Source organism: Cladophialophora psammophila, assembly GCF_000585535.1.
Source record: "Cladophialophora psammophila CBS 110553 chromosome Unknown aczJe-supercont1.27, whole genome shotgun sequence".
NCBI lineage: Eukaryota > Fungi > Ascomycota > Eurotiomycetes > Chaetothyriales > Herpotrichiellaceae > Cladophialophora > Cladophialophora psammophila.
The window spans coordinates 41,218-54,827 of NW_006912948.1; the positions used below are offsets into that span (position 1 = coordinate 41,218).

General features: G+C 50.0%; 8 protein-coding genes across 8 annotated transcripts; 3 read left to right on the top strand and 5 right to left on the bottom strand.

Annotated features, from left to right (window-relative positions):
• Positions 1-61: 61 nt before the first annotated feature.
• Positions 62-286, bottom strand: A1O5_11581 (uncharacterized protein; the record flags this gene model as incomplete). Its single annotated transcript, XM_007752153.1, has 1 exon — positions 62-286. One exon carries the CDS (start codon positions 284-286, stop codon positions 62-64), a length of 225 nt encoding a protein of 74 aa, XP_007750343.1.
• An 81-nt stretch (positions 287-367) lies between these two features.
• Positions 368-2,043, bottom strand: A1O5_11582 (uncharacterized protein; the record flags this gene model as incomplete). The annotated part of the gene is made up of 5 exons (XM_007752154.1): positions 368-611; positions 736-1,208; positions 1,326-1,470; positions 1,525-1,809; positions 1,865-2,043. The coding sequence occupies 5 exons, from the start codon at positions 2,041-2,043 to the stop codon at positions 368-370; spliced, it is 1,326 nt and encodes a 441-aa protein (XP_007750344.1).
• A 1,400-nt stretch (positions 2,044-3,443) lies between these two features.
• On the bottom strand, positions 3,444-4,038 carry A1O5_11583 (uncharacterized protein; the record flags this gene model as incomplete). The annotated part of the gene is made up of 2 exons (XM_007752155.1): positions 3,444-3,474; positions 3,581-4,038. The coding sequence occupies 2 exons, from the start codon at positions 4,036-4,038 to the stop codon at positions 3,444-3,446; spliced, it is 489 nt and encodes a 162-aa protein (XP_007750345.1).
• Positions 4,039-5,476: 1,438 nt separating this feature from the next.
• Positions 5,477-6,112, top strand: A1O5_11584 (NADPH-ferrihemoprotein reductase; the record flags this gene model as incomplete). Its single annotated transcript, XM_007752156.1, has 1 exon — positions 5,477-6,112. One exon carries the CDS (start codon positions 5,477-5,479, stop codon positions 6,110-6,112), a length of 636 nt encoding a protein of 211 aa, XP_007750346.1.
• Positions 6,113-6,143: 31 nt separating this feature from the next.
• On the top strand, positions 6,144-7,656 carry A1O5_11585 (NADPH-ferrihemoprotein reductase; the record flags this gene model as incomplete). The annotated part of the gene is made up of 2 exons (XM_007752157.1): positions 6,144-7,298; positions 7,417-7,656. The coding sequence occupies 2 exons, from the start codon at positions 6,144-6,146 to the stop codon at positions 7,654-7,656; spliced, it is 1,395 nt and encodes a 464-aa protein (XP_007750347.1).
• A 594-nt stretch (positions 7,657-8,250) lies between these two features.
• Positions 8,251-8,836, bottom strand: A1O5_11586 (uncharacterized protein; the record flags this gene model as incomplete). Its single annotated transcript, XM_007752158.1, has 3 exons — positions 8,251-8,488; positions 8,565-8,587; positions 8,651-8,836. 3 exons carry the CDS (start codon positions 8,834-8,836, stop codon positions 8,251-8,253), a joined length of 447 nt encoding a protein of 148 aa, XP_007750348.1.
• A 671-nt stretch (positions 8,837-9,507) lies between these two features.
• Positions 9,508-10,410, bottom strand: A1O5_11587 (uncharacterized protein; the record flags this gene model as incomplete). Its single annotated transcript, XM_007752159.1, has 1 exon — positions 9,508-10,410. One exon carries the CDS (start codon positions 10,408-10,410, stop codon positions 9,508-9,510), a length of 903 nt encoding a protein of 300 aa, XP_007750349.1.
• A 1,934-nt stretch (positions 10,411-12,344) lies between these two features.
• A1O5_11588 (uncharacterized protein) lies at positions 12,345-12,808 on the top strand (the record flags this gene model as incomplete). The annotated part of the gene is made up of 3 exons (XM_007752160.1): positions 12,345-12,397; positions 12,480-12,606; positions 12,731-12,808. The coding sequence occupies 3 exons, from the start codon at positions 12,345-12,347 to the stop codon at positions 12,806-12,808; spliced, it is 258 nt and encodes an 85-aa protein (XP_007750350.1).
• Between the last annotated feature and the right edge of the window lie 802 nt (positions 12,809-13,610).

Genomic DNA, 13,610 nt, shown 5'->3' on the forward strand with positions numbered 1-13,610 from the left:
CGTATCCCTCGCTGAAAACAGGAGGACGGAGCGTCTCCGGATCTGTGTTCACTCGACCCCTTCAGCTATATTGTTTCAAAAAGTTCAGTGCGTCCGACATCTCGTGGTTAATACATTCGATATGCTTCTCGCTTCGGGGCTTAATGGCGATCTTAAATGGTAACGGCGCTTGAAGAATACCCGGGTTATATGCATCGGGATCCAACGCGGTCTTGGCCCCAGTCCGAGGATCTACGTATTCAGAGAACTCGAAGGCCCAGAGGAGCTTCGCTGCGATACGCCACATATTGCGCTCTGCGAGATGCATTCCTGGACAGACACGTCGACCGGCACCATAGTTGTAATGATGTAAAGAGGAAGTTAGTACCTATATAGTTTGTGTGTAGGTTCTCAGTGTAAACTCATCTCGATTTGCCCAGTCAGGACTTCCAGCATAATCGCTGGCTAGTTTATGATGATCGAGATATCGATCTGGGTTAAAGGACTCTGGGTCGGGGTAAATGTCTGGAGAGTGGTGGATGGCCCAAGTAGGTAGAAAAACGGTTGTATCCTTGGGTATTAACATGCCCTCATAGACGTCATCTATTGCTTGGTCAGCCGTGAAAACAAACCTCTCTAGAGGCCAAAACGGAATCACTGACCTTCCCTTACTCTGTGGGGTAGTGCAGTTACGGCCCTACAAAACATACGTCAGTCAGTCAGTGCCGACGTTCAACGATCAACAGCCAAACTTACACTGGACGCCATCTCATGCCCTCTTTCACAATACAGTTGATATACGGTAATTGGTCAAAGTCGGACCATAGAGGAGCTCTCTCGGTGCCACAAACAGCGTCAATTTCTCTTTGGGCCTTTTCTTGGACTTCTGGATAGAGCCCAAAAGCAAGGATCAAGGTGAGAAGCTGAGCCGCCGTAGTATCTGCACCGCCTTCCACTAATTCACCCATCAGATTGTCGAACCCATGCTTCGAGAATGGCATTCCTTTCTTGTCGTACTCATCGAGAAGAGTGTCGATGATGCAATTTCGTCGCTCCCCCCTGGCCCGTCTCTCGTCGATCCTGCGACGTGCCTCTCCCCAGACACGGTCCATCACAGCGCCGGCTTCAACGGCCCGACGTTTCCAGAATGCCATCGACATAGGTGTCCATTGAAGAAACTTGAATTCATCCACCGGAGGGTTGGCCCCAGGTTCCATGGCAGCTGTCCACTGACCAAAGTTTAGTAATCATTTAGAATCATTCGATGATTATTGTTTTACCTTGTCCATAACGTCGTAAACGCCCTTTCAAGCTGCCGTTAGCAGGTGCAGTCGAGCATAAGGCACATCACTTACTTGAGCCCAGAATGAGTCAGGGGTTTCGCCGCGATACCCATATGTGATTGAGCTCACCACAGACGCTGTGTATCTCCTGATCTGCCTATAGAAATCTTCCGGGGTTGTTAGGAGGTTGTTCATCAGGATTGTGGCTCTATAGCGGCGTATTAGACTTGGGCTAGCTTCTCAGAAGGAGGAATCTGATTACTCTGCTTCCTGAACTCGGAAGTGCTTCTCGTCCAACGGCTTCGGCGAAAAGTTGTGCGCGATGACTTTTCTCTTTTCTCTCCAGAGAGGGTCCATCTGCGAGATTGCCAGATGATCGCCTTTGGTCAGTAGTTGGCCAACGTAGGTCTCTGGACGATCTGAGTATATTGCGCCTTTCTCAACTAGAAGCTTATGAATCGCTTTTCGATCACACAGAACAACGACATTCGAAGGGCCAAGTTTGAGACTGAAGATTGGCCCGTATTCTTTGGCCCATTCTCGAAACCTGGATTTTCAAGTATGATCAACACTGGCTCCTGATTTGACGGGGGTACACGTACTGTTTGTAGAGGCCGGTGCGAGGAATTTGGTGAGCGTTTCCTAGAATTGGTACAGTGGGCGGACCCGGCGGCATTCGAGGGTCACGTTTGCCGACCTGCAATAGACGATAGACGGCGAGTACGACAAAGGCGACTGTCGCCCAAAGGTAAGGTTTCGACCAGATTGCTGTTTCTGCCATTGTGGTTTGGGGGAAGCTTCAGATCACAGCGATGCCTTGTAAGTGAAGCGTTCGTTGTTAAAAGAGATCTAACTGAGTGTCGAACTGTTGGCAGTAACAGTGAACCTGCCAAACCCTGCATCACCACAACTAGGACCTGGTTACTCCGGGGGGGGCCACTCCGAGGTGCTCCCTGATATGCTGCCAGGGCCAGCCAGAAAGTCGTAAAGATCATTCTCTGGCGGCTTTGGCGTCTCACATAATTAACCCGGCCGAGCAATCGGGGTGATTTTGATTGCTTGATTCCATCTTGGGATCATGTAGCCGAAGTACTAGTGCGATGAAGGCCTCCACCCATTCAATTGCAGCGGGGAATGGTGGGGTGACCACAAATGGTTAGCGTTGACTTGGATCCTTTACGCCAACTCCTCCTTGACTGCCAAGTCACCGGCCGGTCTATCGAATCCTCCGGAGGGAGGGGGAAGGGGGGTATGACTATTGGGCTTTGCTGCTGAAATGATGAGCTAATTCTGCATACATACAGTGTTAGCACCTCGGTGGATAACGGGCAACATTGCCGCCGGATTGGATTGGTAAACCACCTAACGGCCGTCCCATTATGCTGCAATGAGATATGCCGTCGGCAAGAATGGGTTCGAGATTGCCCCCGAGCTGGTGTTCATCGGCCAAGTCGTTGTAAAAAGACGAGCGGCAAAGGGTCGACGGTAGATTACGGTTTCCACGAAGTCCATGTGCAATGAGTCAGTTGAGAGGCCTTCGCAAATGCTAGTCAGATGCTTCTCAGAATGTTGACACAAGATTGCCCCCAGTCGTCTTCCACAGACAAAACGATATCAGATCTCCCGAAGACTTTGACAGGGCTTGCCTGTTGAGCCATTGTGAAACAGTTCTTCCGTCAATAGGTAGCAGGGATATGCGGATATCTCAAAAGCAGAAGTCGAAGCATTTGTAAGGTTGCAAGGCTGCGCTTTCGTGGAGACTTTCGGGGTGGTGACCACATCTCGGAGCTAGATATCTTTGGGCTCGGAGGTGTTCCACATTTGCACTCGGAGATTCTAGTGGATCATCAGAGTCAATTTCTCTTCGTTGACCTGGCTAACGCTGGCAGACTCACTTACTTCGCGATAGCACCGTGTCACATCTGCCTCTTTCGGTGCTGGGTCGTCCTTGTCAATCAGGTGGCAGTCTTACCCTTCATTGTCAAGCGGTCCGTGGACTTAGACTGGGTGGATCTCACAGTCCAGCAACCAAAACTGCTATTTTTGAGCATTGCGGTCGTGTCACATTGCACAAAGGCAAGAAACAAATCGTCGACATTTTATTGCTGCAAATCTGACTTGTCAACTGCTAAGCATGCCTCACAAAATCCTTCTGAGAGTCCTGGCTTGAAAAGCACCGGTCTACACGACAATATCCGACATATAGAAGATACTGTACTGACAACGGATAAGTGGCCGCTGTACCAGGGGCTAGAGGCCATTGCTGTCCGGTATAGGGTGAAAATGAACGTACGAAGCAACGTAATTTAGTCATATACCCTTGTCCACCAAATTCTCCCGCCGCACTCTTAGTCAAGTCTATCACAGCATGTTTTGTTAACGAGTAGACAGAATTCTTCGGATGGCCTTCCAAGCCAATGGAGCTTGAAGCATTAACTATACTTGCGCCTTTCGTCATGACCCTCAATTGAGCTCGCAGGCAATTGAATATGCCTTCGAGGTTCACACTTGTGATGAAGTCGAACTCTTGATCGTCTAGCTCCGTCAAGTTACCTATACTAAACGACTTTCCAAAGACACCAGCAATATTGGCAGCGCCGTCTAATCGCCCAAAGTGTTTTAACGTCGCGTCAATCCAGCTGTCGACCTCCTCGCTCTTCCCAATGTGGGCTGCGGAGGTCAGGATTTTGGCGCCGTCGGGCGGTTGGTTAGATCCTGTTATCTCTGATAGAGCCTCGTCCAAAGTCTTCCTTCCTGTCTGGGCTGTACACCACATGGAGAGAGAAGGATACGATGACCCGTTCACCTTCAACCCTGACCGATACATCAATCACCACAAATTGGCATATGACTATGCTGGAAGTGTGGACTCTAAGCTTAGAGATTAGTTCCTTCTTAAACTTGACGCTTTTCCCGCTGACCTTCACCCACCCCACTACGGATACGGGGCTGGCAGTCGAATGTGTCCTGGCGTCCACCTTGCCGAACGCAATCAACGGCGAATCGATGCTAAATTGATCTGGGTTTTCGAAATCAAGGAACTGATCGACACCAAAACCGGAAAAACTATATCTCTCGATCCTGAAGACTACTCGAAACGGCCTCTTGCACGCAGCAAATCCGTTCAAGGTCATCTTCAAGCCGAGAAGCAAAAGTCACGTTGCTGTGATTAAACGTGAGTATGAGGATTCATTGAAAGACCTTGCACCATTCGAGTGAGATCGGAGGGTATCCATAGATTTATCCCACTACCACTGTTGTGGCAGCTTTTATTAGCGTTGAATACAAGACCAGGTGCACACATAGCATAATTGCATGAATTTGTCCATTACATGGGAACCAGAAGACCACAAAATCTACCATTGACAAGTCGCAAATAAAATAATGTCCACTATCTGACGTACAACACTTAGAAACAATCAGTGCACAATCACGCTGGACTCTCCCACGCCGCTCGATTTGCACTTTGCATGGGTCACAACAGCCCTTCCCTTTGGACACCTTTGTTCGCATTACGATCCTGGAATGCTCGGCTCCGAGCGGCTATCTTGATGCGCGTCACATCTGTTCATTTTATGGGGTCTGCTATTGAAGCCTTTCACCTAACCAGACGACGATGCTATCTATATAATGCTGTCCACAGCTTGGATTCAATTCGGAAACAAAAGGTGTGGCAAGCTCTGTCGCCTGTCGTGCATCAGATTTCACCCAATAGTCTCTCGTTGCTCAAGTGGTCGATTAAGACTGCTCAATAGTATAACCTCAATCGTCAGGGCTCGAAATCTTCCGAATATTATTCCGGGCATTGAAACCTGTTTTCAGGGGGTAACAGCTTGTCTCCACGTCGCCCCAGTGGTTCCCCGGAAAACCCTCCGACTCCAGCAGATCTGTGCTAACTGCTAGGTAAGAGAACACCTAAAGATGCGCTCGGGCAAAATGACCAAGCTGCCCCATGTGTGTCTCGACGCAGCGAAATGATGCGGGCAATTAGCACCATGGCATGCCCACAAGACTTGTGAAGGGGAATCCACCCTTGATGGAGAGCCTTGCTTTGTAGAGGATAGGACAGATTGTTTTGACAAAAGGTCGCTGAAGATTCTCTGCTGACCAGTGTATTTCTTCAATTCTGTACGGTGCGGCGTCGTTTGGGCATCCGTGACTTCTGACCATCTAGGACATCGAGCATTTTAGGTAAAAACACACCTCCTCAAACAATGGCATCAACAAAGCTCGGATCTGCCACCAATGCAGATATCCTTGCGCATAATATTAACTCTCTCAGTGGTTCTGAGATTGCCACTGTCCTAGTCTGCCTTCCGGTAGTAGCATTCTGGTATCTTCAGGGCTTAGGAAGTAAGAAGCCACTAGCGAAATCCTCTGGCTTCAGGAAACCGCTCGGTAACAATGGCACCCGAGACATCGTTGAGCAAATGAAAGTTGCCGACAAGAACTGCGTCATATTCTTCGGTTCACAGACAGGGTTTGCTGAGGATATCGCTGCGCGCCTCGCAAAGGAGGGCCCCCGGTTTGGACTGAAGACCATGTTGGCCAACCTTGAAGACTACAACTGCAACAATCTGAACGAATTCCTAAGCATAGCTGTAGCAATGTTCATCATGGCTACGTCCGGAGAAGGAGAGCCGACAGAAAATGCGCAAGATTTTTATAATTTTATCACGGCGGACAATGTCACGTTTGACAATGGCGGCTCTGAGCTGTCAAATCTTAAGTATTTGTGCTTTGGCCTAGGCAACTCCACTTACGAGCACTTCAATGCCGCCTCGGAAAAAAATCGACGGCACATTGGAAAGCCTTGGTGCCCATCGAGTCACGCCGGCCGGACATGGTGATGATGGAGAGAAGACAACAGAGGAAGATTTTATGGCCTGGAAAGACCCTATGTGGGAAGCCCTAGCCAAAGAGATGAACCTCACAGAGTGCACGGCGGTTTACGGGCCGGTCTTTACGGTTGCTGAGCGCAATGACCTCACCAAATCCAGCACAATGGTCTATCTCGAAGAGCCTAATAAATTGCAGCTCCAGGGCGTACTCCGGACCCCGTTTGACTCTCATAACCCCTTTCCTGCTCCTGTGGTTGTTTCTCGTCAAATCTTCAAAACCAAAGACAGAAGTTGTCTGCACATGGAGTTCGACCTAACAGGCTCGTGCCTGTGTTACCACACCGGCGACCATGTCTCCATTATGCCAGTGAACTCAGGCATCGAAGTTGACCGATTCCTCAGGGTTTTCGGGTTGGAGTCCAAGTGTGACACAGTCATTGATGTGAAAGCGATCGAGCGGACTGTCAGAGTGGCATTCCCTGTTCCAACCACGTATGACACGATCGTAAGATACAGACTGGAAATCGGCGCCCCGGTCTCACGACAATTCATTCAGCAGCTCTCCAGTTACGCCCCTACGTCGGATACTAAAGCAGAAATGGAAAAGCTGGGAGCCGATAAGGACTACTCTCACAACCAGCTCACCGAGCGGCAGTTGAATATCCCTCAGGCGCTCGAACTGGTGGCCAAGGGCGCACCATGGGAGAAAGTGCCATTCAGCATGTTATTGGAAAGCCTTTTGGCCTTGAAACTACGCATATACTCAATATCATCGTCATCGCTGGCAATGAAAGACCGACTGACCATCACGACAAAAGTGGAGACGCACCCTATTGCATCCACCAACCTTTTCTTCAAGGGCGTGGCAACCAACTATCTTCTTGCCCTCGAACAGAAGCAGAACAATGTCTCTGATCAAGACCCCTACGCTGGCACTTATACCGTTCATTCACCTCGCAAGCACTACGACGGTCTTCGCGCTTCTTTGTATATCCGTCCCTCTACTTTCCGCCTACCGAACAGCAGCACAACTCCAATTATCATGGTCGGTCCAGGCACCGGCGTCGCTCCGTTCAGAGCATTTGTTCAGGAGCGGGCAGAACAAAAGAAGTCAGGGCACGCAATCGGACTGACAATGCTTTTCTTCGGTTGTCGCAATCAAAAGGAGGATTTCATTTACGAGGAGGAGTGGGCGGTATGTCTCTTACAACAGATACCATCACATTTCAAGATTTTAGTTCTAACAGATTACCCAGGAATATGGGCGAATCCTTGGATAAGACTTCAGAATGATCACCGCTTTTTCCCGCCAGTCTGCCGGCAAGAAGGTATATGTCCAAGATAAAATACGTCTGTTTGGAGCAGAGATCAGTTCCCTCCTCACCGAAGATGCTCACCTGTATGTCTGTGGCGATGCTTCGATGGCGAAGAATGTTAGTGGCCTCCTGCAACACATACTTTCCGAGCAGAGGGCTGTGTCTCTCGCCGAGGCGGCTGCCATCATCAAACAGATGAGAGCTGCGAACCCATACCAAGAGGATGCATGGTCATGAAATGCAGAGCGCAACATGGAAATTTGAAGACGTGTTATATACAGAATGAGAGTGGATATATCTGCTTGATTATGTTGTATCTCTCTGGCTACTCAGAGAGACTCTGCCTGTTTATATACACTTTGGCCTGTGCTCTGAAGCCCATGCCTGAAACCTCCTATTCCGTCGTCATGCTATCGCAGATCGACGAGAACTACGGTGTTGAGGTAAATGCCGCAATTGGTGAGACAGCTAGCGTCTTAGGCGGTTTGCCACAGTGGCTATCTTGAGACCCTGTCAACAAGACGAATATGAAGATATTTTGAAGTATTGGTTATTTGGAGTTGGCAGATGATGTCAGTCGTAGTCATATTGTCGATATAGATTGCATAGATGGCACACAGCCTCATGAATTTATTTAACTACACCAAGAAGTAGCCATCTGGGCCTTCGAAGGTGATCTCTTTCTTATAACCAGTGAGAACAGTGGTGGGAAACGTCCTGACAACGTCGCGGCTGCGTATTTATCTTACTCGGCAATCAGGGTCCAAGATGCAACCTGACAGGCAATCTTGAGGAAGACCGCAGCTCAGACGCCGGTGCCACTTTCTGCTTTTACTGTGCACTGTAACCTCCATCAACCTGTCTCTGGATCAACTTCGGCTTGGGTGTTGTATGAATGCTACTCACCGACAGCACCGAGCCTGTGACATAGCTTGCTCTGTCGCTTAACAGATAGACCACCGCTTCGGCTACCTCTTGCGGATTTGCCAATCGGCCCATGGGAGTCTTTTCAATTTGTGGAGCAAGCAACATCCGGATTGCAGGTGTCACCAACGGAGTATCAATGAACCTGGACGAGGGAAACTGGTCAGTTGCTTGATATTCTGGCCAACGTCAGCCGTCTCGCGAAACAACCACTATCGAACCCTTGGTAGGAGCCCTGCCATTGCTGAAGAGAAGTCAGAATCGACTTCCCAAACAATAATGGCGATTGATCTAGTTTAACACCTACAGAGTCTCCAACGGCGCTTGCTTCACCATAGACTTCAATTCTTCCCTCTCGCAGAGCCAAGTACTTCTTAAATTGATTTTTTTGGATTCTTTCAAAATCTTCGATGGTTGTTTCGCCCGTTGGCACGAGCGGCGCAGCGGTCGCCGCGTTGTTGATTGCGTAGTCAATTCGTCCAAATCTACCCATCGTTGACTGGAAAGCGCGAACAGTCTGCTCTTCATCTCCTATATCTACTGTAATTGGCAGAAAATCCACGTCTGGGACTTCGGCCCGCAGCGCTGCAGCGGTTTCACTTAATGCCTTGTCTGAGAGATCCAGACCAGCGATCCGTCTGGCAAGCGAATTGGAGAGCAACCGCTCGACTAAGAGCGCCCCCTGCTCCAGTGATGAAAGCGACCCTTCCCATAATTAGGCTATGACATCTTCGTTGCTTAGGATAGTAGACAGCGCTGTGCTCGCCCTCGTAGTCCGAGTCCGGTCAATGACATGGCTGCTTCGCGTGGATTTGAGAATGAAACAGGGTATTAAAAGGCCATCTAGGCGAGCTTTACGCAAGTAAAAGCACAGATTGTTATTGTTCTTAAAAGCAGGTGTAAAAATCCCAAGACAAGATACGTGGATGTGCGTCGGTTCGCCGGTCTCGTTCAGTAACGGGGCCGTTCGGCATTTTCATCAGTCGGGACAACTGACTTTAGCGGGCAAACTACTCTTTCGCCCTGACAACAGAGCCCGCCAACGGGCATCGTGCGAGGAATTCTGCGGATAGGCAACTTAGACGTATGTGCTGTAGATGCCTCGTTTGTATTCGCCATATACAACGGCAAGTTGTATTGAATGTATCTAGCGCCATTCATCAACTACAATGGTATGCCGATGGTGAAGCCACCGTCGACGGCCATGTTCTGACCTGTGATCCACTGGGCGTCATCACTGCAAAAGAAGACGACTGCTTTGGCAATATCTAATGGCTCCCCCAGTCTTGGCCAAGGCGTGCTCTTCCGCATCTCAGTTATGATGGCGGGCGTTCGGAAATTGATGCTAGCAGCACCACTTCGAACGACACCGGGACACACCCCGTTGACGTTGATACAATCTTTAGCGTGGTCGAGGGCGACATTCTGAGTCAACATTGCTACAGCTGCTTTACTCGCAGCATAGGTAGCCTCTCGACGGATGGCTGTGCGGCCGCCGGCGCATGAGGAGATGTTGACGATCCGACCTCTAGACCCAGAGTCTTCATCGATAGGTTGCTTGAGAAATTGCTTGATGGCCTCGCGCATTGCCGTGGCTGTCCCTTTGGCGTTGATAGCGAACATGGCGTCCCACTGCTCCTCGGTTTCCTCTACGAAATCACGCAAAGGCATCCACAAGCCAGCATTGTTAACGAGAATGTCCAGTTTGTTGAACTTCTGGCATTGATTGTTAGTTTGACCACCCAGCGCCATGACAGCGATTGCGCTTACCTTGACTGCAAACTCGATAAGGGCCACAATTTCGGCCACGTTCATCAAGTCACATTTTTGAAAGTATGCCTTGCCTCCGTTATTGCTGATAACTTCGTGCGTGGGGATGTGTTTATCTTCTTCGAATCCATCCTGACGTGCTTCAGCAACACGATCTGAGCAAATCACATAGGCACCTTCGCGAGCTAGTGCCAACGCAATTGCACGGCCCAACCCAGATGATGAACCAGTAACGATGGCAACTCGCTGGTGCAGACGCCCAGCTCCGTCGAGTTTATAAGTGTGGCCGGCGCTCATGTTGCTGACAGTGTCTTGAGTTTTGTTTCGTTGCTCCTGTGTTCAGAGGTTAGAACGAATGAACTCAGCTCGTGCACAGCGTCTACTAAGGTGTTGCAAGGTACGCCTGGAAGGGCAAAGAGATGCTTGGTTTGACGAGCCCAGCCGACACCGAAATGGATATGCTACTTGATTGCGCGTGTCGTAATCAGCCAGATGAATATCAAGGAAAAACCCCACGTTGGCACCGGGTCAATGACTAGGGACTCCCCGTGTCCGTAAAATCCCCCAATTGCTCCCGACTTGGTTTCTGGGCAGCACCAGCGGTAACCGTGCCTAATCCGTTAATGTTTCGCATTTCTAGACCCGCCCTCGCCTTTGAGGCTCGGGATGGGCCTCTCAATGGTGCTAGATTAGGTAGTACCCTGTACATCTCCTCCGATCCCATGATCAAGGAGCGGGATCACCAAAGACATGATGCATCTCGGTCGACTAAGCCAGTAAATCAGAAAGCGGAAATTGAAGGACAACAGGGCTTGCGGTTTCCGAGTCACGAGCCATCTTTCATCGATGTATTTCGCCAGGCTGGTGTGTATTCTACCGGTCGGTGCAGAAAACTAGAAATACTCAAAATCCAAACACCCCAAAATGGGTCTCCCCGCGTAAAGCCGTCCTTGCGAGTTGTCTCCTGCGGTTATAGACCCAGCAGTTCGGCAGGTCATTACAATCCCTCATAGACCAACGCCGACGTTGGAAGAAGTGGATTTTGACCTTGCACCAGCATTCTCGATTCTCCTGAATGCTCAAACCTTCACGCAGCCTGGAAAAGGCGTCGGCATGAGGATCGGTACACGTATCTGCTTTTCCTCCTATGATACGACCTTTCGGTGTCGCATGCATTCTCCACCTCTCAACAGCATACCGAGTTCCACCGCCTGATGCAGCCCGCGCTCAACGGACGCAGCTTAACCTGGCAATAGCACGCTGACGTGGGTCATCACGATTTGGATAACCTGGACCGTCTCAAGTCTGCCCTGGAGTCTTCGTGCATGGAAGTTGCCTTGACAAAGGTGGTAGAAGGTGGAGTCTCCGGTTACTACAAGGGGTTCAAACAGGTAGTCTCGAAGATTCTCGACGCGGATCTGGGGTGCAACGGATGGTGGATCAGCTACCTGATTGAGAACTCGAAACACCAGCTTCTACTGATTGATTGGAAGAGTTTTAACGTGAGTCCGAATAAAACAGTGATTGTTGTGCGCACACTCTTGTTTTGTGCTCCTGAGTACACTACGCAATCTGTCACAATCGACTCTCCCTCGATAGGCCCATCACGAAGACATTGAGAAACGACTAAGGTTCTAGAGCGGAGATTTCTAGCACAGACAGGGTTTGCTGAACCAACCATAATCCGACCGATGATAATCCGTCCGTCCCCTCAAACGGGCGAATTTGACCAAATTTCTGGGGATGGCGGCCGACCCTCCAACCACTTCACTTGCACCTGAAGTGCGTCATGCCAATACCGCGTGAGAAGTTCCTCTTCTACCTCCCAGCATTGTGGGCTGTATGTCCAGCGCGAAGAAGGAGTTCGGTCGACCGCATTGAAGACGGCCGGCCACGACAATCACCGGGTGGTTGAATTGCACAGTACCGGACGCGCTGCTGCTATAAACGAGCGAGTCAAAGAACTGGAAAAGAACATAACTTCGGCTCAGCCACGTGCTCGATTCAGAGGGCCATAAAAGTAACAATATGACAAAGCGCCCTTCTCTTGATGTGGTAGCGACCCTTAGCGACCCCGTTTGTGGTGCTTTGCGCAGCTTGAGCCGACTTCGTCTACGTCACGCTGCTCTTTGTGGACTGCAGCCAACACCCCTCGGCCGTCCGGTCTAAAGCCCGTGAAACAATCCAGCCTTGCACAAGTCTCTCAACATGCCAGAAAACGCAACGCGTACATGATCTATGAAGATCAGGTCTACGATGTCACCCGCTTTGTCGAAGAACACCCGTAAGTCCTGGTGGCAGAGATTGCGTCCGTTGAGTGTGTTGGCGGGTGAGGACGTCGTGCTGATTGCTTCTTGGAATTGCAGAGGAGAGGAGGAAGTGATTTTGAACCGTGCAGGGAAGGATGGCACTGGCGCGTTCGACGAAGTTGGCCATTCAAAAGAGGCCCATAAGCAAATCAGAGAATTGTTGATAGACTCATTAGATGAAGCGGTATGTGTGCTAAAAAGGGCTGCTTTCATGGAGTTTTATCTTTCATCCAAGTTCCGGCGGTTTTGGTTTCGGCGCAGAGCTTTCTCGTCCACAAAGCATGACTGATGTTACATGTTATTTCTAGTCCGCCGATACCATTACGAAGGCTCGACTTGCAACCAGGAAGGTGAAGAAAACCCCCTCAAGCGTAGTCATGCTCTAAAGCATAGTTGCGGTGATTTTGGCAGCAGCCTTGGCAGCGTACTTTTACTCGATGGAAAAGAGACGAGCACTTGGATCTTCAGAAACATCAGTAGCTCCCGCGTCAGAGGAACCTGGTGTCTTCCGGACGAGCTGGCGTGTTTGGAGTGACGGGGGAAGATGATATTGTAACAAGGCGAGGTGGCTGTGCTGTGATGGGCTGTGCTGGGCTGGTAGAGCGGTGGCAGGCAGAGATCTGTCAGGTCACATGTCAAACCTAAATGGGCTGGCAAAGAAGGGGGTGCGGAACAGTTTACAGTGCTGGCAGTGTGCCATTCGTTACAGTTTGAGCAGAGTATCATGAATTCTATGGTTTTTTGGCGCTGTCTACCTAATTCCTGAGTGTTTTATCAGTCCTGTCCTGTTCCTCGATGCTGCCGCTGTGCTAGGTGTTCGTAGCTGTTGACAGAGAGCGCCACTGTGGCAAACCATCCACCAATGCTTCAACCGAGGCCTCTCTATAATAGCCTCGGTGCCACCGTTGATCGACAACGAGGTCTGGACAGATCTGGCTAGGTCCAGATCTATTCAGTGGATCGCTTCTTGCCACAGGGCAAATAGTATATAGACAGGCAGAGTCTCTCTGAAAAGCCAGAGGACGGAACACAATCAATCAGATGAATCCACTCTCATTCTGTGTACAACAGTAGCCCTAGCCGCTGCCCCTCTGGGTGGTGTTGGTGGTGGTGTTGTCTTGTCAGTATCAACCAGAAACGCGTTCTCGATTCCCGATCTGCTGGACAGGCCTCTGTGCGTTGTTGCAC